A 22,453-nucleotide genomic window follows, 5' to 3' on the forward strand; every position below is an offset into this window, starting at 1 on the left:
GTTTGGATCATAACTTGAGCTACGAAATGCTGTTTTGCACGTTCTGACATGCGTTGGAAACCTAAGAGAAAGAGAAACAACTTTTATGTTGAAGCTGAAAGCTTATTCGGAGTGCATAAGTCTCAAATAATTCGTTGAAGTTTTGTACTTTAGGAAATAATTTATTTTGGGCCATTTGTTGGGTCAAATTTAGGGTTTTCAGCCCAGTTTGAATTATAAGTGAAACCCTTATTCTGTTTAAAAGGGCAGCCGCGGTACTGTAGCAAAGACACATTATTCACGATAAGTTTTTGCTTTTGTGCGGTCATGAATATGAACTAATCTTCTAGAGTCAATTTGCTGTAACCAAATTTCCAAGGCTTTGAGGTTTTTATTCTATCAATTTAATTTCATTCTCTTTCAATTCTATTCTAAGAAATTTCATTTGCTTAATCTGTATTTTATGGAATGGTTTTGATTAAATTCGTATGATTGCATTCCTAACTGTTAATCACTGTTTTCGTCGCTTTGTCGTTAATTTGCGTTTGTAAATTGTGTTTGCTTAATTCATGATTGTATTCATCCGTTTGCTCAATTCAGGAATATAGGAATATAAATCTGTCATATATCTATTGCGCCTGTTAATCGAAATCAAATCAAATAGAGATCAAAGCCGCTTAAGGAATTGGTAGGTAAAAATCAGTGATTAGCCGGAAACCGAAACAATAGATTGACTTATTTTATAATCACTTACTTTAATCATTTTTTGCTTTGTTTTCTAAATCGATCACTAAAACATAAACCCCCCTTAAATTGATTTCATTAGGTTAACAATAATACAAGAATCCTTGCGATACAATACTCGAGTTGTCGCTTCCGCTAAACTATAGTTTTCTAATTACTCGTTTTGACCTGTGCACGACAGCGGATCAAACCACCACATATGTCTATAGCCCGAATTATTCATACGATTCAATCTCATCCCATCATAGCCCCCTCACTTATGGACACCCAAACATCCCAACGCCACAACACCCAACCATTGTTTGACTTTATTACACCACAAAAACCATTGTTTCGTTCCCAAAACGATTCAATGTCCCAATTCGGGTAACCATACCGTCCACAAACCACCCAACCCCAACGACCCAACTACGACAACATGGACATTGAATTCAATTACAGAAGCGCCGTTGACGGCAACACCCCCAATTATTGGGGAGAAATGATGACAAATTTATTGAATACCGCTGGACCTTCCACCAGACCTTCACACTAGCCACCATTGCATCATGTTAGCACTTAAAGACCCCAAACACCTCAGGGAAATCGTGGGAGACCTCGAAGGCAGACTAACACACTGGAATGTGAAACATGTGGACGTTTCAATCGGGCGAGTCATTGATTTTCTTGTTAATTATTATGTATTTTAACTTTATATCATAATATTATTAAGTATTTTTCATTTACCTATTTATTTCATTTATTTGTAAGTATAAAATATATAAAAAAATACATAAAACTTGCGCCACATGCAATGACGCATACACATGATAGATAGTAAGCATGCGCCAATTGCATTGGCTTCCCTGCGTGCATGCGTCAATGATATTGACGCCTTTGCTCAATGACAAAATGCATGCGCCAGCCCAACTGACGAATACTTTAAACGTGTGTATGAAACACGGTTATTTTGATAAATAATAAATTATAATTATTTAAGAAATTAAATTAAAATAATTGGTTATTTAAAAAAAATTATTTTTATTCTACCACTCTATTAATTATAATTAATAATTTTATCATTAAAATAAAAATATTTAATATTTTTTAAGAACAGCTTATTCTTCAAATAAGATTCTTTTAATGAGACGAAGTAACTCATTGAGATCTCAAATCTAACGGCCAAATATCATCCAGACAGCATGAAATCTATACATCTGTCGGAAACACTTCAAAACATTTCTTTCACTTTTTCTCCCTTAAATTCCCAAATCCAATTCCAACCCTTTCATTCTTTCTTCGCACAATCAACATTCAATTCAACGCTACTCAACCTCAATTCCCTCTACCTTACTACTCTCTTCCGATTTCTGATTAGGGTTATTGTATAATTTGTATTATATAATTTACGATTACACTTTTGTTTATTTTTTCCTTTCAATTTTGTATCTTTCTTTTCATAATTCAATTTTACTGTTGATTGATGTATTCATTTCCCATCTTGTAATCTAGTTTCAATATCTATATCAATTATCTGTAAACTAGGTTTAGGATTTGGATTTGGATTTGGATTAGGGTTTGTATTTTTATTTATTTTATTATCTTCATTTGTATTTTGCTTTATCTGCTATGGAGAATTCACGAAGACCGTTTGTTAGATCGAAAGAACCAATTTTGAAGCGACCCAGATTAATGAAAGATCTGGAACGTTCTCCTAATTCGAGTGCTCCAGTGTTTCCACAGAGACAACAGCAAGTTACTTCTGCTTCACGGTTCAGACAGAATGAAAGAGAAGAGGAGAATGTCGACGGTGGTTACCAGCCTCAGCCGTTGCCGTTTCAGGAGCTTGTGGCTCAGTATAAGAGTGCGCTTGCAGAGCTCACTTTCAATTCGAAACTGATAATTACCAACCTGACTATAATTGCAGGCGAAAATCGAGCTGCTGAGAAGGCCGTTGCTGCCACTATAAGTGCTAACATTCTAGAGGTGAACTTAGTTTTTACACTGTGTAGCTGTTTATATGTTCAATTGGTTAGTTTTTTTCCTTCCTTTTTTAAGGGGTTGTGTTATGGAGCTAATTGCTGATTGAATTGGATTTTTGTACTGTTAGAAGATGAATAAAAATGGAAAAAAGAACCCTTTATTACTGTCGATATGGTTTTTCTGATTTAATCGATGTTGTTGTTTCTTATGTTATGTTATGTTTTTTATTGTGTAGCTTCATTTCATTGGTCCCCACTCATGGCTTTATTTATCTGTGTGTTGATTTTGAGCTGTGCTCTTTCACCCACCTAGAAAGGAAATTGAACCAAAAGGGAAATATGGTGCCTTACAATCAAAATTAATTAATAAAGGAAATAAAAGAGTTTCATTCTGAAATTGCCGCAGTTTTGTAATTCATTTGTTACAAGAGAACGCAGCAAGAATCATTAGTGGTTCTCTACGGTTCTTGTACTCTATTGACTTTTGTGCACATGGGAGTATGAGTGTTTGGAAACATTTAGTTTATAATGTATCAATATAGAATGGTTACTCCAAGATGCCAATGCCAGTTAATGTTTCATTTCTATTCCTTGTCATCTTTTCATTTGCAATATATAATGTCACTGTACAGTTCTTTGGCACTAGGAAAGGTAGTTCTGTTTTTAGTTCATAAGTCAATGTATCTTACTTCTTAAGTTTGACTTGTATATGGAATGATAATTCAGTTTATCAACAATTTTTGGCGGGGGTTGTTTTAGAATGAGAATTTGTATGGAAAAGTTGTACAAAGACATTGTTCTTTGTATCATTTCACTTTTGTACTCGTGGATTTGCTTTGTTTACACGAGTTACACATGGCACGCTTATAAAGATAACGTCGATACTTCCCTCTACAATCAATTTGGATCAAGGAGGATATGGAATTAGTCAGTGTTTAACATGAGTTGGAAGATTGGACAGTGTTCAGGCAGAGGAATCAAGACTTCATATTTGTCAAGTTTTTGAAGATATCTTTAGTTCATCTTTGTATGTTGTTAAGGCTTTTACATATGTTGTAATTATTCCACGGTAGAAGATATGATCTGCACTATCAATCTAGTGTCGAATGTTAGGCTTGCTTATATGTTTGTTTAATCCATTTGTTTTCTCCTTACTGTGAGGCGTTGGCTGTTACCGGCAGCTAGAATAAGGAACGGTTTAACAATTCATTCTGAATAAACATACTGCATTTTATAACTTCTATGTAATGCTGTTGATAAAATATTGCTGGATTTTGATGTCATTTGCTGCTAATACCTTAGTTGTGAGCTATATACTGTTGGTTTTTTGTTCTTTCCTTATGTACATTAATTTCTAGCTTGATCATTATACTTTTGTCTTTTGTTATACAAAGAAAGGTAAATTTTCAATTAATTGTGCTAATGACTTTCCAGGTTCCTAGTGAACAAAAGCTGCCATCTCTTTATCTCTTAGACAGTATTGTTAAGAATATTGGGCGGGATTACATAAAATACTTTGCTGCCAAACTACCCGAGGTTAGATATCAATTATTCTCTTTGCACATTATTGATCTTCATGTCTTTTAACATGTCTTTATAGTCACAATGGTAAACAATGAATTCTTCATATCATTTTACAGACCTATTTTAACTAGGTACTTGCTAATTTACTCCATTACATTTTAGGTGTTCTGCAAGGCATACAGACAGGTTGATCCTCCTGTCCGTCAAAGTATGAAACACCTTTTTGGAACTTGGAAAGGAGTCTTTCCTCCTCAGACCCTTCAGGCTATAGACAAAGAACTGGGCTTCACTCCAGCAGTCAATGGTTCGTCTTCAGCATCTGCATCTGCTGCACTCAGGAGTGATTCCCAGACACATCAACCACCTCATAGTATACATGTGAATCCCAAGTATTTTGAACGACAGCGTGTTCAGGAGTCCAGCAGGGTAAGTGAAATGATTGCACCTTAAATTTATAGTTCAAAGCTTTAAAATTTTGATTTCACGGGAAAAGATCAAAATATGACATGATTACAGGGTTTATGTCTGTGATGGATTGGAAGTCCAAGTCATTCCTTGCTTGATGAAACTGGGATATGTGTCATCATATCATATCTTAATCTCTTTGTTATTAAGACAACACAATATTATTGCAATCACTGATTTTTCAATTGGACCTTTCCAATAAACTCTACTCCCATATTCTCCTGATTAATCATGAAAGGTCCCGCTTTTTCATCTGACAATCGTTTTATCTGGTTGTTGGATCTAAAACAATTCCAACTTATTATGCAAACTAGCCAAGAAACTCTAGTCTGGAGACACAAGCATGAGAACTTTTCCAATGAAATCATAGCAATATATTTTCCTGTCATGTTACTTTAGTTATCCATATTTTTTTGATTTCACACCTTTTGACATGTACTTTCTGAAATGAAGACTAAAGGAGTTGTTGATGATATGACTGGGGTAATTGCAATCTCAAATGATGACCATTTTGCTGTTAACATCTACTTATGGCTAGTAGTCTTTGTTTTTCCTTTATGCTTTTCACTCCGTCAGTTGTCATATTTTATTTTAATGATATACATTGCAGAGTAATCAGCACACTCATAGAGACCCATTCGACGATCCTGTTCCAGAAAAGAGCATCAGTGCATCCTATGGAGGCAGTGAACATGGTTCCAATCTTTCAAGGAATATGGGCGTGGGTATTGGCAGAACTGATGGCAGCATAACCGAGTTAGGACACAGAACTTTGTACAACAAAACTGCTGCTGGTGTTTCAGGGTCCATATCTGGGCAAAGAAATGGTGTTGGCCTCAAGCATAGTTTTTCAAATACTGAAGCTACTACTATTTCGGATGCACAACATCAGCCAACACGAAACATAACTGGCATAAAGAGAAATGTGATGTCAAGTAGCTGGAAAAATTCTGAGGAAGAGGAGTACATGTGGGATGAGATGAACACTGGATTGACTAGTCATGGTGTCCGTAACAACTTGGGAAACGACGCTTGGACTGCTGATGATGAGAATTTGGTAATTTGGAGATGTTAAAAACCAGAATTTTGTATAAAATTGAATTCCCTGAGATAAAATAATATGCCTAGTGTAGGTTGCTAGGAGAACATAACATACACAACTAACCCAATTTTATATTTTGTTTATTTCTATACCTCGAACGAGATAACACATCATGAGACCCCAACAACTTAACCACAATTTCCCTAATTACTGAAAGTTAAACCCCTTATCTACAATTTCAAACACATCCCTAAATTACCTGTACATTATAATGAACTAAATTTAATCTCCTCATTCTGCATTGTTATTATGAGTATGTAGATTTGTTGATTTTGTTTCCGTTGTGCAGGACGCTGAAGATAACCACCACCAAATCAGAAATGTTTTTGGGACAAATGTTGATAGAGAAATGACCAATAGATCTCAAGCCACTCAAAAGAAACAATTTCGGCATCATCCGTCATTATCATGGAAATTGCAGGAGCAGCAATCAATTGATGAATTGAATAAGGAACTGGGTCACTCGGATGTATGTATGTCAATGTCTGGTTCCTTACTAGGCAATGCAAATTCTTCTGCCGCCAGGATGGGAAACCGTGCTTTCCTGCCCAATGCAAGAACTGGAGGACATCAATTTCATTCTGTGGGATCTGAGTCCACTTCTGGGCAGTCACCTTTGCGACAACGCTCTCCCTCGCCACCAAGTATTGACCACTCTCATCTAATGGAAAATTTTGATAAGCAAGACCATCCTTACACTCGAAAAACATCTCATTTTTTGGGAGGTCTGCATAGCCAATATATTAAAGATTCTTCATCCACCCTTTCTCCTAATATTCAGATTGGAGACTTGCAAAGATCATCACAGGTAAAAGACTTGCAGTGTCCATTACCTTCAGCGAGTTTTCAGCCAAGATATCGGCAACAACTGAGCTCTTCTCACACTGAAGTAACTGAGAAGCCACCCTTAGCCAATGTTTCTCTAGCTCGAGAAACCTCAGAGCAGCCAGCCACAAGTCATACAGAAGCTGCAAGTGTGAAGAGTAGACTATTCTCCAACAAGCCAATTACTAGTAGTCTTCCATCTCTATTAGGGTCTCGGCCTTCTCAGTCAGGTGGTTCTTTAGTGTCTGCAAATGCTTCTCCATCTTCATCTGCTTTACCAAAAAGACCTAAAAGAAAGGCCGGACAAACAATAAGGACATCTACTCTACCACCAGCTTCCTCTAATGTCAGCAGTGCCTCAGCGCAGACATCTGGTCCTACAAATAAAACCTCAAATCCACTTTCAAACCTTTTAAGCTCATTAGTTGCAAAGGGTTTGATATCCACAGAAACTGAGACACTGGCTGAGGTGCCATCTGAGGTGGTGACTCGATTGGAAGATCACTGCGACAGCTTTAGTACCAGTAGCTCTATGCCTGTTGCTTCATTGTCTGGTTCTGCAGCTGTCCCCGTTCCTTCAAACAAAGATGAGTTAGATGATACTGCAAAAACACCTATGTCCTTATCTGAATCAACCAGCACAGATATTAGAAATGTCATTGGCTTTGAGTTTAAGCCTAATGTAATCAGAAAGTTGCATCCATCTGTAATTGCTGGATTATTTGATGATTTTCCACATCATTGCAGCATTTGTGGCCTTAAGCTCAAATTCCAAGAACAGTTTAGTAGACACTTGGAGTGGCACGCCACAAGAGAAAGAAAACAAAGTGGTTTAACTACACCATCAAGATGGTATCTGAAGTCAACTGACTGGGTTGCCGGCCAAGCTGAATGTTCATCTGAAAATGAGTTTACTGATTCTGTAGATTCACAAGACAAGGAAACAGATGAAGGTCAAGAGGATGCAATGGTTCTAGCAGATGAAAACCAATGCTTATGCGTGTTGTGTGGTGAGCTATTTGAAGATGTTTACTGTCAGGAAAATAGCGAGTGGATGTTCAAAGGGGCTGTTTACGTGACTGGCTCTGATAGCGATACTGAGATGGGAATCAAAGATACATGTTCTGGAAGGGGTCCCATCATTCACACAAAATGCTTATCAGATAACTCGTTATTGAGTGTCCTCAAGATGGTAAGGCTTATTATTTGATGTTAGTGGAGAATAGAGGATGTCCAAAGTTCAAATTCATCTGTTTGTAAGAATGGGTGGCCCTATTATATTTTTCAGGAACAGGATTGAAACAAGTTAAGAACACTGGAGCTTTGATGTTAACAAGAATTAAGAAACCGAGTAAACCCAGGTTTACTTTAATCTTAACGAATCTTGATAGCTCTTCATGCTAAATTTATTTCTCTAATTGGTTTCTAGAGCTGACAAACAAATTTTGTGCTCCAGTTTTTTGTTTTGTTTTGGTTTCCTTTTTCTTGTTCCTTTATTTTTATTTCTTGTATTCATGAGGACGTATTAATTCCTCAGTGCTCAAAGTATATATATACATGCAATAGTTTTTACAGCTCAACTCTTTTCTCGTTGATGTGGTTGTATTGTAACTTAATTTTATATGATAAAGCAGATTTGTGTTTTTTATACAGCATCTGGCTGTAACATGAAGCAAAGCAGTTAGGCCATTGTCATCACATATGTTGAGTGACAGTCTCTGTATCATTATAATTTCAAAATTCTACTGTATTACTGGTTCTCCTTCCTACACCGAGAAGTTGGAAATTGCAGTATCACTTTTTACACGGGCATTACATTTGTAATTTCCTGAAATTCAGTTTATTTGTAATATAGATCTGTTAAGTTTTTCCCTTTTCAAACTACCAAGATTTTCTCTTTTGTTTCGATAAATGTAACAGAACAAAAATAAATGTTTTCCTGATTGGATTCTGAGCTGATGTTTAGTGCTGAATGCTGTTAGACTTATAGTAAGGATCTGTTAGGCAAGTAGGCTCTTCCTTTCGCATAATCTCTGCAAGAAATTTCTGCAAGGGATTTTAATTGTCTTTAAATTTGCTACCATTTATGTTATCTATAACAGTAATATAAATGTGCTAACTTTAAAACACATTTTAGTAGGGTACTATGTACAAGCATGTATGTGCATACATCTCAAAAACTGCTACTAAATCAACATCTATATGTAGATACCTGATATAATGCAGAACAATTTACATATTTAACAACCTTCACAGATATACAGATACACCTTTCATTTATGTTTCAGATTTAACACTTTTATTATTGTTTTAATAAAGACTCATGCTCAATTTCTACAATGCACTTGAACTGATTCAAGGCTTGTGGTGTTGGGTGTAGATATAATCCAAGTGAGCCTCTGCAATCATCCTTCTGCTAAAGCATTCTTCATCCTTTTCAGAACACTCCTCTGATCCCATCAACTACACAAATTTCAATCAAATTAGAAGACAAAGAAAAATGAAAATTTAAAAGCATTATGTATATTCTTACTTGTTCCATATCTTCTTTCATTTCGGTGGATGATTTACCAATGACCTTCAATTCCTTTTCACCTATACACATATCAAGTTGTTCCAACCTCATAGATTAGTTAACAGAGGGAAATGAAGTGAACAGACAATACATAAAAAGCATAATACAACAACGTAGTTACCATGTTTTGAAGCATTTGGTGGTACAAGAAAACGAGCAGAAGCAAAGAAAGAAGAAAGAATGAGAACAAAGAAAAACAATAGAATTTGATGCTTCATTGGAGTTACTTTAGAAGGAATGTGGTAGAAGCGAATAAATAAATGAAACATTGCATTTGCATAAAGCTGCTTAAAGGAGGAACTTGAGTTTGTGTCACGTGGAGACTCCAAAAAGTCCACAACTTAGAAGCACCTTCACTGGGACCTACCTGTTTACAATTTATAGCTAGAGTTTTCTACATTCTTCATGTGACAAGAGCATCTCATCATTTTCAATGTACAGTAAAGAAGCCACTATGAAGAAACAAGACAAAGGGATAGTCATTTTCATGGTGGTCCCAAATGAAGCAAGAAAACAAAACGAATTAAAGTGAGAACATAGTCAACATTAAAAAGATGGGTGTGTTTAATTACTAGGTGTACCCTACTTTCTGATTTCTTCATATAGTCAACGGAAAAATCCTATGCCTATATGATAGTACTGAGTGCCATAATTAAATATTTTGAAATAATTTGGCATCACTTGTAATTCGTCTTTATTTAGAAAAACATACTAACATTTTGTGTGAGGGAAAAAGACGAGAGATAGCATGTAGTGGATGCTCAGAGAGAGCACTCATATTCCATTTTTGGATTGTTGACAGCTATTTCATACCAATTTTAATTCAACTTTACTTATTTATACTGGTCATCTTTAATATTTTCTTTCTTTTAAATTAAATATTGTTTTAAGGTGTGTGAAAATAATTAACTTTGATAAATGAAAGCTTTCATGATAATGAAAATACCAAAACATATTGTCAATTAATCTGGAGAGTCTCTCTCTAGTGATTAGTGTGAAGTAACTATCCTAAACATGTACTATTTTCTCCTTTATATTAAGAGTCGGAGTCTAGAGTCTTACACTTTTAATTTTCATTCTCCTTGTTTTTGCAAGCTTCTTCCGGTGGCTCTATTCCTAAGCCCATTTTCTTGGTGTTCGCGACTAGAGTGCGAGTCATTTTCAGCTTAAGACTCCCTACGTAACACTTCTTAAAAATTTCTTGATTTCCTTGGATAAATCCTACTTGCCCGTTAGAGGGAGGATACTTCCTGCACAAATGCAAACGAGACAAAGCGACTCCTAGTTGATTAAAAATTGACTGTCCTATAATCATATTCTAAGAAGGGGCATTAATAACCAAATACCCAACCTTAATTTCTTTGGATTTCTCATGCTCTCAAAATGTTGTATTTAGCGTGAAATAGTCTTTCACTTGCACTTGCTCCCTAAAGAACTCAACTAGCGACCCCTTGAAGGGCTTTAGGTCATCTGGGTCGAGGCGAAGCCTCTCTAACGCATCCAGTATAGGATATCTGCAGAACTTTCTTGATCTACGGGAACTATTTTGATCTTTCATTCATCACACCTAACAGTAATGACCACAGGGTCGTCATTATGTGGGTTGATGTTGACCGCATCCTTCTTAGAGAAGGAAATTTTGGATACTGACGTCTTCGACTTGCCTCCGCCTTCCTTATTGGAGAGGTCTTCTATGTTTAACACTTGGTGAGCGTACCTTCTACGAGAGGAGATAGTCTCCATGCCTTCGACAAATCATCCTGCAATAGTATTGAGCGTATGACACACAACTTTGTTATCCTCACATGTGGATGACTCTTTTGCCTTTTTAGGCCTGGGGTTCTCTGCGTCATCTCGTCCACAGGAGCTGGATTTGTCTTAGCCAGAGGAAGAATCAGCCTTGACATACTTCTTAAGGTGTCCCTCTTGGATCAACCTCTCGATCTCTTTCTTGAGTTGGTAACAATCTTAAGTGTGATCCCCTTTAAATCTATGGAACTTGCACCATCTACCTAGTTCGAGACCCATTATATCCGTTTTAGGAGCGGGAGGTGTATGAATGTTGTGTAGGTGAGGAACCTCCCGCCAGATCAGTTCATGACGAGTATTTAGGGGCATGAAGCTCTCCGCTGTCTTGCCTACTCTCTTGAATGCACTTTTGTCCTTGATGGGAAAATCATAATTACTTTTCCTATGATGGTGTGAATGTTCAGTGTTAGGAACACGCTCTTTGACGTCTTACGCATTCTTCTCAGTGTTTCTCTCCACGCCTTTTATGTAACATTCTGCCATGGTGGCTACTTCCACTAACGAAAGTTCTGACTTTTGGGCGAGAGACTCATTGAAATGTCCCGCCTTGAGACTGTTCTAGAATTCCACCCACATACATTTCTTGGTTTGAGGGGACGATCCTTATGGTAGCTTCATTGAACCGAGAAAAATAGTACCACAATGATTTTGAGGAACCTTGTTGTATGTTGAACAGACTGGTATATATTTTCCTGTGATGGCTGGAGGAGAATCGGTGTACGAGTTTCTTTACCGATTCTTGATAAATGGCGATGGAAACTCGGAGAATACCCATATACCATCACAAGGATGCACCCCTAAAAATGCCTAATAGTAATTTAGACTTCAGGGCTCAGGCGCTCCGATGATGACCATCTGTGTATTGATGGAGGTGACATGTTCATAAGGGTCAACACACCCATCAAATTTGGCCAAAGAGGGAAGCTTGAATCTTTAAGGGATAGACGATTCCCATTATTTTTTTTCCTGAGAGTGGAGAGGGATCCAATATTTCCATCTCCTATAAAGGATTTGTCTCTTGATGGTGCTGTCGGATATTGATGACATTCTCCTCTAGAGTCTGATTTTGATGGCGTAGTTCATCCATGGTGGCACACATCTCCACCATGGCATTGACCTCACTACTTCCTCTTGTGTCCTCCGACGTAGGGAAATGTGCTCTCCTATTAACCATGGTTGAGAATGTTTGGGTACAGGAGCGGAGGTGACAGTGAAAGAAGGTGTGACCCATGTTAGTTTTACCAGGGCCTCATGTTAGAAGCCACTATACTTGTCAAAAACTACAGGTGCGCGTGGTATCCCTACACTAGTAGGAGATACTCAGAGGACTTAGTAAATATGAGTGGTTAGGACTTGCCCACGGCAGCGAGAGACTCTGTATGGTGATGTTTATGGCGATGAGAGATGTCAGCTTACGTGAGGTGAAAGACTCTATATTATGTGCCATACTAGTTAAGTTATGATTTGTCTTCTATCCTTAAAGGGTAAAATATTTATAGAGGCTTTGAGCCAAGTATTTAGGAAATCCTAAGAAGTAGTAACCGCCCCATTGATTGGGGAGACTGTTGACAACCTATTTTTCAGGAAGTCATGGTATGACTCTGTCTATATTACTAGTGGAGGAATAATGGTACTGTACACATGTCTATTCTCAAGGTGAGACCCTATGTTACGCAAAGACAGCTCCGAGAAGACACCTCACGATGCGAGGACCCTTGTGTCGCTCGTTCTTTGGTATCATTATGTTATTCTTTGCATCAAATTTAATTTTTGTCATTTCAATAGTTTTGTTTGAATGACTTATTGTTATCATTAAAATATTTATTATAAATAAAATTCTCACATAAAAATCAAAACATTCTCATGTATATTTTAAGTACATTTTAAATTTTTTGAAGCGGTCATTGTTTAATTAAATGATCCAAATAAAATGAAATATATCATCAATGGTATTCATAATTATACAAATTTCGAGCTAGTGAGATGTTATTGTCATTAAGAAATTTAGTATCGGACGACAAATATGAAAATGCATGTAAAAACGGGTGATTAGGCACACATTTTTTAAACAAATCTTCTATAAATTGACCTATAATTCTAAAACATGTATATTTTTTCTCCTTAAAAAAAATTAACAAAATGGGTGATTAGGCACACATTTCATAAACAAACCTTCTATAAGTTGACCTATAATTCTAAAACATGTATATTTTGTTCTTCCGAAAAAAAAAGAAAAAAACAATAATTATGAGGACACATGCTAATTGAAAAATATAGAATATAAAAATAATTAAAGATTTTTATCATTCAGGAGTGTTGGTAGTAATATACCTATTAGAGAAAATGAATTGAAATTATAAAAATATATGTGAATGTAGAGGGAAAAAAATATCATGTCACAAAAATAGCAGTTAATCATATATGTAATCGAAATGAGTGACAATTTAATAAATGATAGAGTTGCTAATTAATAATAATAATAATAATAATAATAATAATAATTATTATTATTATCTATTCGTATCGATTTAATAAATAATAAAATTAGTGTTTGTGTTTAGATGAAATCAATGTGTTAAACTGAAAGAGTTGTTAGCTGTTTGGAATTAGTCTTAGAGTTTGTTTAAGTAAATTAATAAATTCCTAGTTTGTAGGAGACAGAATAGGTCTTTTGATTCAGTCTTGTTATGGCTTCTGTTATGCCAAGTATTTCATTCCTTTCTGTTATTACTAAAGGCTATATATGTGCCTTAATAGTTTTAATAATAAACAAGTTGATTTAGCCTTCATTCTCTACATCTGGTATCTAGAGCTATTCAACTGGGATATGTGAGAGTAAGGCAGCAACCTTTGAGAGATCAAACACAATGAGTGAAGATAAAACACTCACAAAGATTCCTCACTTCGACGGTCACTACGATCATTGGAGTGAGTTGATGGAGAATTTACTAAAGGCAAAGAGTCTATGGAGCTTGGTAGAAGATGGCTTTACAGAACCAAAAGAAGGAACCACGTTAACCGACGCAGAGAAGACAAAACTGGAGGATCAAAGAGTCAAAGACCACCAAGTGAAGCACTACCTTTACCAAGCCTTAGACAGAAGTGTGTTTGAGCAAATCCTGGATAGGCGCACATCCAAGATTGTTTGGGATTCGATGAAAAAGAAGTTTGACGGAAACGAGAAGGTAAAAAAGTCCCTACGCAACACTTTAAGGAGAGAATTTGAGGTGTTGGAGATGAAGAAAGGAGAAACCATCACCGATTACTTTGCAAGAGTAATGGTGGTTTCCAACAAGTTGCGAAGCAACGGCGAAGACATGCCAGACTAAAAAATTGTGGAGAAGATCTTGCGAACCTTGACAGAACAGTTCACATATGTGGTGGTCTCGATTGAGGAATCCAAGGACACTGATGAAATCTCAATTGACGAACTGCAAAGCTCTTTAGTGATGCATGAACAGAAGTTCAATAGAGTCAACAAGGAAGAGGATGACCATGTCCTTAAAGTGGAGGAAAGATCAAGCAGAGGAAGAGGAAGAGGATCACCGCGGGGACGTGGTGGACGAGGCCGAGGAAGGAACTACTTCAACAAAACTACAGTCGAGTGCTACAAATGCCATGGCTTAGAACACTTTCAATATGAGTGTCCTAAATGGAACAAGGAGGCAAATTATGCTGAGGCAGACGAAGAAGATGAGATGCTCCTGATGGCCTATGTTGGTGTTCATAAAAAAAGTGACACCTGATTCATTGATTCTGGTTGTTCTAACCATATGTGCAACAATAAAGACATGTTTTCTAGTTTGGACATGAGATTCTCCCACTCTGTCAAACTAGGGAATGATACTCGCATGGAGGTGGCTAGAATAGGAGTAGTAAAATTGGTAATCGAAGGCACCACTTATTCAATAAATGGTGTCTATCTTGTACCTGGGCTTCACAATAATCTCTTGAGTGTGGGTCAACTACAAGAGAAAGGATTGGCTGTACTGTTTGAAGGAGGAATGTGCAATGTGTATCATCCTAAAAAAGGATTGATCATACAATCAATCATGAGTACAAATAGGTTGTTCACCATTATATCTGAAAAGCAGGAGGAGAAGTGCCTTCATACAACCATCACTGACGTGTCGAGGCTCTGGCATCAACGATATGGCCATCTTAGCTACAAAGGGTTGCGCACTTTGCAGTACAAAGACATGGTATATGGGCTCCCAAAATTCCCTGCATCGACCATTGCTTCTGTGGACTGTTTGAATGGCAAGCAGACTCGAAGTCCAATTCCTAAGCAAGTTTTATGGAGGGCAAATCAACCATTAGAGCTTATTTACTCAGACATCTGTGGACCCATCACACCCACCTCAAACAGCGGTAAAAGGTATTTTTTGAGTTTCATTGATGATTATAGTAGAAAAGCATGGGTCTATTTATTATCTGAAAAATCAGAAGCTCTAGAGTCCTTCAAAATCTTCAAGAAGATGGTCGAGGCAGAAGCAAATCTGAGCATAAAGTGCTTAAGAACAGACAGGGGAGGCGAGTATACTTCCACTGACTTCAACAACTTCTGCGGAGAAAGTGGAATTAGAAAACAGCTAAATAATGCATATACGCCCCAGCAAAACGGCGTTGCCGAGAGGAAGAATAGAACGGTGATGAATATGGTGAGATCCATGTTATCAGCTAAGAAGATCCCAAAATGTTTTTGGCCAGAAGCAATAAATTGGACATTTCATGTCCTAAATCGATCTCCGACTCTAGCAGTAAAAGATGTTACACCGCAGAAAGCATGGAGTGGAATCAAACCTTCAGTGAAGCATTTCAAAATCTGGGGATGCCTCGCACACGCCCACATACCAACTCAAAAGCGAGGTAAATTAGACAACAAAAGCTCCACTTGTATTTTCTTGGGGATTAGTGAGAACACAAAAGGTTATAGATTGTTTAATGTTGAAAAAAATAAAGTAATTGTGAGCCGTGATGTAGTGTTTGAAGAAAATAAGCAGTGGGAATGGGGAAAAGATTATGAGGGATAGTTAAATAGTGAATTAGAGTGGGAAGAACAGAAAACAAATAAGAGAGTTGAAGAAATTGTGCAGGAAATTGGGGAAGAAAAGGAAACACCGGAATCAGAAGGTGAAGTCGAATGTGAGAAAACACAGGAAACACGGGATCATGAGGATGAAGAACACTCATATCAGGAGGATGCAGAGCCACCTGTGAATCAGAGAGAAAGAGGACAAAGTTCAGTGCAAGGGAGAGATCGAAGGATGCCTCAGTGGATGAATGACTATGTCAGTGGGGAAAATCTCTCAGATGATGAAGCACACTTGGTGAAGGATGCTGAAGCAGGGGATCCTATTTGGTTCGAAGATGCCGTAAAGGAAGAAAAATGGCGACAAGCTATGGATAGCGAGATAGAATCCATAGAAAATAATAACACATGGACCCTCATTGAATTACCAAAGGATGCTAAAAGGATTGACGTCAAATGGGTTTTCAAGACAAAGAAAGATGAAACTGGCAAGGTTATAAAATGCAAAGCACGCTTAGTGGCAAAGGGGTACTCTCAAAAGCATGGAATTGATTACTCTTAAGTTTTTGCTCCTGTAGCATGGCTTGATAGAGTTAGAATGGTAATTGCATCAGCTGCACAAAAGGGGTGGAAAATTTTTCAACTCGACGTCAAGTCTGCCTTTTTACATGGGAAACTGATAGAAGAAGTTTTTGTTGATCAACCTAAAGGCTATGAGAAGAAAGGGAAGAAGCACTTAGTGTATAAGCTGCACAAAGCACTGTACGGACTGAAACAAGCGCCACGGGCCTGGTTCAGTCGCATTAAAACTCACTTCATCAAGGAGGGATTTCAAAATTGTGACAGTGAACAAACACTTTTCATCAAGAGGAGAAATGAGGGAAAGATTATCATCGTAAGTGTTTACGTTGATGATTTAATTTTTACAGGTGACGATGAGAAGTTAATGAGGGAATTCAAAGATTCCATGATGAGAGAATTCGACATGTCAGACTTAGGGAGGATGAGCTATTTCTTAGGAATTGAAGTTGTGCAGCAAAAGGAGGGGATTTTCATCTGTCAAAGGCGGTATGCAGAGGAAGTCCTACGAAGATTCAACATGTTTGAGAGCAATTCAGTCAGCAACCCAATTGTGCCTGGAGTAAAGATCAGTAGCGATGCAGACGGAGTACTGGTTGATGAGACTTATTACAAGCAGATTGTGGGCAGCCTCATGTACCTTACTTCAACCCGACCAGATTTAATGTTTGCAACAAGCTTAATTAGCAGGTATATGTCGAAACCTACTAAGCTTCACTTACAAATTGCAAAGAGAATCCTTAGATATTTGAAACGAACTATAGGCTTTGGAATCTTTTACAAGAAAGATGGTCAAAATCTTGAAGCTTATACAGATAGCGACTACGCCGGTGATATAGAAGATAGGAAAAGTACTAGTGGATATACCTTCCTACTCAGTTCAGGAGCTGTGGCATGGAGCTCAAGGAAACAACCTATAGTCACACTGTCTACAACAGAAGCCGAGTTTGTTGCGGCTGCGGTTTGTGCCTGTTAAGCCGTATGGATGAGAAGAATTCTCAAAGAGCTATGCTATGAAGGAGAAAAATGCACCAACATCAATTGTGACAATAGCTCCACTATCAAACTGTCCAAAAACCCGGTAATGCACGGACCCAACAAGCATATAGACATTCGCTATCATTTTTTAAGAAATCTATCAGAAGAAGGAACTATTGCTTTGATGTACTGTACTAGTGTTGATCAAGTAGCCGACATCATGACCAAGCCATTAAAAGCAGATGTTTTTCAAAAACTTCGGAGATCATTGGGAATGTGTGATATTACAGAGATAAGCTAAGTATTAGTTCAAAGGTACTTAGCTTAAGGGAGAGATTGAAAGAGCTGTTAGCTGTTTGGAATTAGTCTTAGAGTTTGTTTAAGTAAATTAATAAATTCCTAGTTTGTAGGAGACAGAATAGGTCTTTTGATTCAGTCTTGTTATGGCTTCTGTTATGCCAAGTATTTCGTTCCTTTCTGTTATTACTAAAGGCTATATATGTGCCTTAGTAGTTTTAATAATAAACAAGTTGATTTAGCCTTCATTCTCTACATAAACTTAGTAACATGACACATTCGATAATTCTTCACACTATGTCCGTATAATAAAATCCACCGTTGGATTAAAAACTATTATCATATATATCACGCCTATAAAATTTCACATAAATAAAAAATCATTTAATATATTAAAGAGAATGATAAAAATTAACGGTTTTTATGAAATTTTGTAAGACGTTAAAGATAATTGATATTAACACCAAATTGCCAAAATTTTATAGATATGATCTATATGATAACAACTTTCAATCTAATAGTGAATTTTGTTATACAAATATGCGGTAAAGAGTTATCAGAGGTATTATGTTACTAAATTTGACACATTTATGTCATTTGATCCTAACCCTAAATATGGATCAAGATCAAATGACACCAAAATGTTAAACTTAATAACATGACACCTCCGATAACTCTTCATCATATGTCTATATAATAAAATCCACCGTTAAATTGAAAACTAGTATCATATAGATCACGTCTCTCTCTCTCTCTCTCTCTCTCTCTCTCTCTATATATATATATATATATATATATATATATATATATATATATATATATATATATATAAAGATTTTCTAGCATATATCAATCAATTATTACGAATACATCACAACTTTATTAAGTTTTTTTATTTTAAAACAAATATTTTTATTAAATGGAATATAAGGGGTATTCCAACCCATAAAAAAAAAGTCCAAACCCAACTTCATAGTGGAAAACAACTACCAACCTTCTATGAAGGGTTGTAGAAGCGCAACAAAATCACGTGCTCGAAAGTTGGACAAAAACATTACAATATGTTTTTGAAAAATAAATACTATTACATCCTTTCAACCAAAAACGCATGTACCATTCAAGCCCCTGATAGAATAATATTACACATTAATATCATCGTTTTAGCTCCAAGCATATTGCACCAAAACCCCGCTTCACGACTTTTCACAATCACTATTAACATGCATCATAAGTTCAATAACCCACACAATTAGAAAAAACACATTTAACCTCGGATGCGAAATATATTTAATCTCGGAGGTGAGGTAACGAAGGACATCATAAAAAGTGAAAACTTTATCTTTCAATTTTAAAAAAATCGACGGGTTTGTGAAAATGTCACGTGTTTGATACCCACAAAGACCTTTTTGAAATTCTGAAATGGGGAAAACACATGTCCCCTCGATATTATAATTTTGTCAACGGATATACCATATTTTCACCTCGGTTATCTCACAAAACCGAGTGGTAAAATAATTTTTGAGTTTATTAAATCGAATATGGATTGCTCATTTCACTAAACCCTATAATGAATATATAACTTCTAAAAATTGGTAAGGAAAATAATTATATGAACAATTGTGTTATATTTGAAGAACATCTTACGTTGATTATTATTTTGAAGCATTATCACACTGTTTTATGGTTAAAATCTCTCAAATGTTTCAAATTCTTTATTCAATGTTTCATTTTCTACTAATTCATTCTTGAAAGCATAAAATTTGATGATTTGAAAAATAAACAAATATGGAAGAAAATTGAACAAAAACTAGAAGTATCAGAGAACTTTTAACAATAAAACAACATGAGATGAATGATGAGTTGCAGAATGCTAGAAAATAATTAATCAGTGTAAGATAAGTTTCAGATACAATATAATTTTGTATATGATTATTTCCAAAATTAATTTACTAGATTATATGTTCAAAGAGAGGTTAGTGAAACAAATAATCGACATTAGATATAATAAATTCAACTAGACGGAACAAGATGAGAGCTGCACAAAGAATCACAAAAAATATAATCTTAATATCAACAACAAAAACAACAACAACATCAAACACAATATCAAAAACAACAACGTCAATAAACAACAACAATATCAATAACAACGTCAATAAACAACCTCTAGGGTTTAAGGTCTCAACAACAAGAACAACAACATCAACAAAAATAACATCAATAACAACAAGAAAAACTCCAGGGTTTTGGATCTCAGCAACAACAACAACAACAATATGACAAAAAATGATTTGGATTTCTAAAGAAGAAAAGAGAGTCCTAAATACATAACATCTTTGCATTGAAGATGTTATGTGTTTATGCCTCTCGTTGTTTAGGACTCTTCGTTAGGATTTTGTTTGTGTTGTTTAGACAAATGAAACTGAATGGTATAAGTTAAAACTATACATATCAGAGAAACATATTCATCCCGGTTAGTAAGAAAATCGAGGTGAAAAATAACATACTTTTAAATTAAAAGTAAAATATTCAAGAATGCGCCACTTTTAATGAGATAAAAACATAGATAGAGGCTGTTGGTATTCGAAGTCCGTATACTGAATAGGTTTATCCCTTAGTTTTCCAAATAACCAACAAAATATATTGCATATTACTTTTATAAAAAAAAGGATGCGTCCAAGTGTTTGACTTCGATTTTTCAATATGTGACGTGAAATCCTCGTCATAAAATGTATTATATGTAGAGTGCTATCTTTTGAACATCTTCCAAAATCCTATTATTCTTTCACCCACGCATTCTACTTCCACTATGTAGGAACACTAATGATTTGGATAATCAATTGACAAAGACAAAATTGTTATTTAAATTCATCTTGTAAATGTACCAGGCCCAAAAAAATTGATTTGGTGTTATTCACAACCTTATGCATGTTTTTTTATCGTCATCATTTCTTATAAACTATATATTCCATGTGATTTTAAGACATAACCCTTCACATATTGTAAATTATTAACGATAAATAATCTTAAGTGTATTTTAAATTAACAAAAAAATATGGAATTGAAAGTTAGTTTTTTAAATTAGAAATAAGCAACACTTAAGAAGTGTTGCAGTAGTGATCAATCACCATTTATGCTAGACATTCCACTATTTAACCGTAAATAAGTCAGGTAAACTGTGTAAACTGAAGCATTTTTAGTTGGATATAAGCTCAATTCTATAATATTAAGTGTGTTGTTACTTATGAGTTTCTTGAGGATATTTTACACTTTTTGGTATGTTAGCAGGTAAAAAACTAGTTTGGAAGCTCAGGGAATCAAACGTCAGATGCGAAATTGAGCCCGAGCAAGAAAACGGAAGAAAAAATCATTTTTTGGAGAACCTGCTGTCCATACGCGTATGGCCTTACATGATACGCGTATGGACCTGCCCAGTATGCGTAGCATACGCATATGACCAGAGGGATGGAAAATCAAGCAAAATAGCAAGCCTCTGGTGATACGCGTATGGGACTGGGCAGTACGCGTACCAGACTGGGCAATACGCGTACCAGCCTGGGCAATACGCGTATCAGAGGCTGTCTTACGTGCAGTACGCATATGGGACAACTCAGTACGCGTATGGAGCACAAAATCAGGAAAAGTCCAACTGAATAGCTATTAAGAGGGCAGAACACGATTTTCCGGGGGTTGGACGATTTGGAGAGAAAAGAGACGCGTTTTGAGAGCTGGAGACTCTACGATTATCAAAGGATTCATATGTTCAAGAGTTTTCCGACGATTGAAGATTGATTCCTCACGAAATTCTGTAATGACAACAATGTTAATCTTTGTTTTTATTTCGATTATGAGTAGCTAAACCCCCCATTGCTAGGGGGGTGACCCCGATTCTGAATGTGACAGATTTGATGTTTATGAATGCATTGATTATTTCTTCTTTTCCATTGATTTGTTCTTATTACTGTTCTTTATGCTTTATTCGTCGGACCAACGAATGATGATTAATATGAATAGTTTAAGCTGGACAGCGATTATTCATTGATCTGGATAAGAACTTTGGATAGTAAAAATAACCTAGGACTAGGGATTTTCTATCTGACCAGTAATTCTTGATATTTGAATGCTTGAGTATGAACTTAATTATTTATGGACATAGTAATTAGGTTACATAATCAAAGGTCTTTTCACTAAGGAATTAGGAATAGATAATCTGGAGGACCGGACTTAATTAGACAGGAATATTGTCTAAACCTTCATAAATTATATCTGTTGCAAGAAGTTTCATTCACCAAACCCTAGCAATCTTCTCTCATTTGTATCTCGCTCAACCTTTTTACTTGTTTTATTTATCTGCAATTGGTAGTATAATTAATCACAACACAAAAACCAAAGGCTTTTGTCTAATTGAAACAATCTATAAACTCTGTGTCGTCAAGCAGTCCTTGAGATCGACAAACGGGGAATTTCCCTTTTATTTCTATAGTGAGAAAAATAGTACACTTGCTATTTTCCCATCAAGTTTTTGGCGCCGTTGCCTGGGACTGCCAAAGATAATAGAGTTTATTAATTTATTTTCAATTAGA

General features: G+C 36.0%; 2 protein-coding genes across 7 annotated transcripts; one reads left to right on the top strand and one right to left on the bottom strand.

Moving 5' to 3' along the window:
* Positions 1-1,868: 1,868 nt before the first annotated feature.
* On the top strand, positions 1,869-8,551 carry LOC127091032 (polyadenylation and cleavage factor homolog 4). Of its 6 annotated transcripts, none has more exons than XR_007791859.1 (7): positions 1,869-2,688; positions 4,119-4,220; positions 4,371-4,634; positions 5,284-5,730; positions 6,065-7,792; positions 7,889-7,961; positions 8,235-8,551. XR_007791859.1 is itself a non-coding variant. In XM_051029537.1 (6 exons), exons 1-6 carry the CDS (start codon positions 2,332-2,334, stop codon positions 7,898-7,900), a joined length of 2,910 nt encoding a protein of 969 aa, XP_050885494.1. In that variant the 5' UTR covers positions 1,869-2,331; the 3' UTR covers positions 7,901-8,551. The 6 variants fall into 6 exon arrangements, 2 of the variants coding, with proteins under 2 accessions (XP_050885494.1, XP_050885493.1); XR_007791860.1 differs by having other exon boundaries at positions 8,254-8,551; XR_007791858.1 differs by having other exon boundaries at positions 6,065-7,961.
* A 267-nt stretch (positions 8,552-8,818) lies between these two features.
* Positions 8,819-9,521, bottom strand: LOC127091034 (putative phytosulfokines 6). The gene is made up of 3 exons (XM_051029538.1): positions 9,297-9,521; positions 9,134-9,195; positions 8,819-9,063 (listed from the first exon to the last, which is right to left on the bottom strand). The coding sequence occupies exons 1-3, from the start codon at positions 9,442-9,444 to the stop codon at positions 8,956-8,958; spliced, it is 318 nt and encodes a 105-aa protein (XP_050885495.1). The 5' UTR covers positions 9,445-9,521; the 3' UTR covers positions 8,819-8,955.
* Positions 9,522-22,453: the final 12,932 nt, after the last annotated feature.

Source organism: Lathyrus oleraceus, chromosome 6 (assembly GCF_024323335.1).
Source record: "Lathyrus oleraceus cultivar Zhongwan6 chromosome 6, CAAS_Psat_ZW6_1.0, whole genome shotgun sequence".
Lineage (NCBI taxonomy): Eukaryota > Viridiplantae > Streptophyta > Magnoliopsida > Fabales > Fabaceae > Lathyrus > Lathyrus oleraceus.

Bases quoted from the DNA above. Each gene is read 5' to 3' on its own strand.
- LOC127091032 (XM_051029536.1), top strand. From the start codon at position 2,332: ATGGAGAATTCACGAAGACCGTTTGTTAGATCGAAAGAACCAATTTTG. The intron at 2,689-4,118 runs GTGAACTTAGTT...ATGACTTTCCAG, and splicing joins TAAGTGCTAACATTCTAGAG to GTTCCTAGTGAACAAAAGCT. The intron at 4,221-4,370 runs GTTAGATATCAA...ATTACATTTTAG, and splicing joins TTGCTGCCAAACTACCCGAG to GTGTTCTGCAAGGCATACAG.
- LOC127091034 (XM_051029538.1), bottom strand. From the start codon at position 9,444: ATGTTTCATTTATTTATTCGCTTCTACCACATTCCTTCTAAAGTAACT. The intron at 9,196-9,296 runs GTAACTACGTTG...ATATGTGTATAG, and splicing joins ACCAAATGCTTCAAAACATG to GTGAAAAGGAATTGAAGGTC. The intron at 9,064-9,133 runs GTAAGAATATAC...AAATTTGTGTAG, and splicing joins TGAAAGAAGATATGGAACAA to TTGATGGGATCAGAGGAGTG.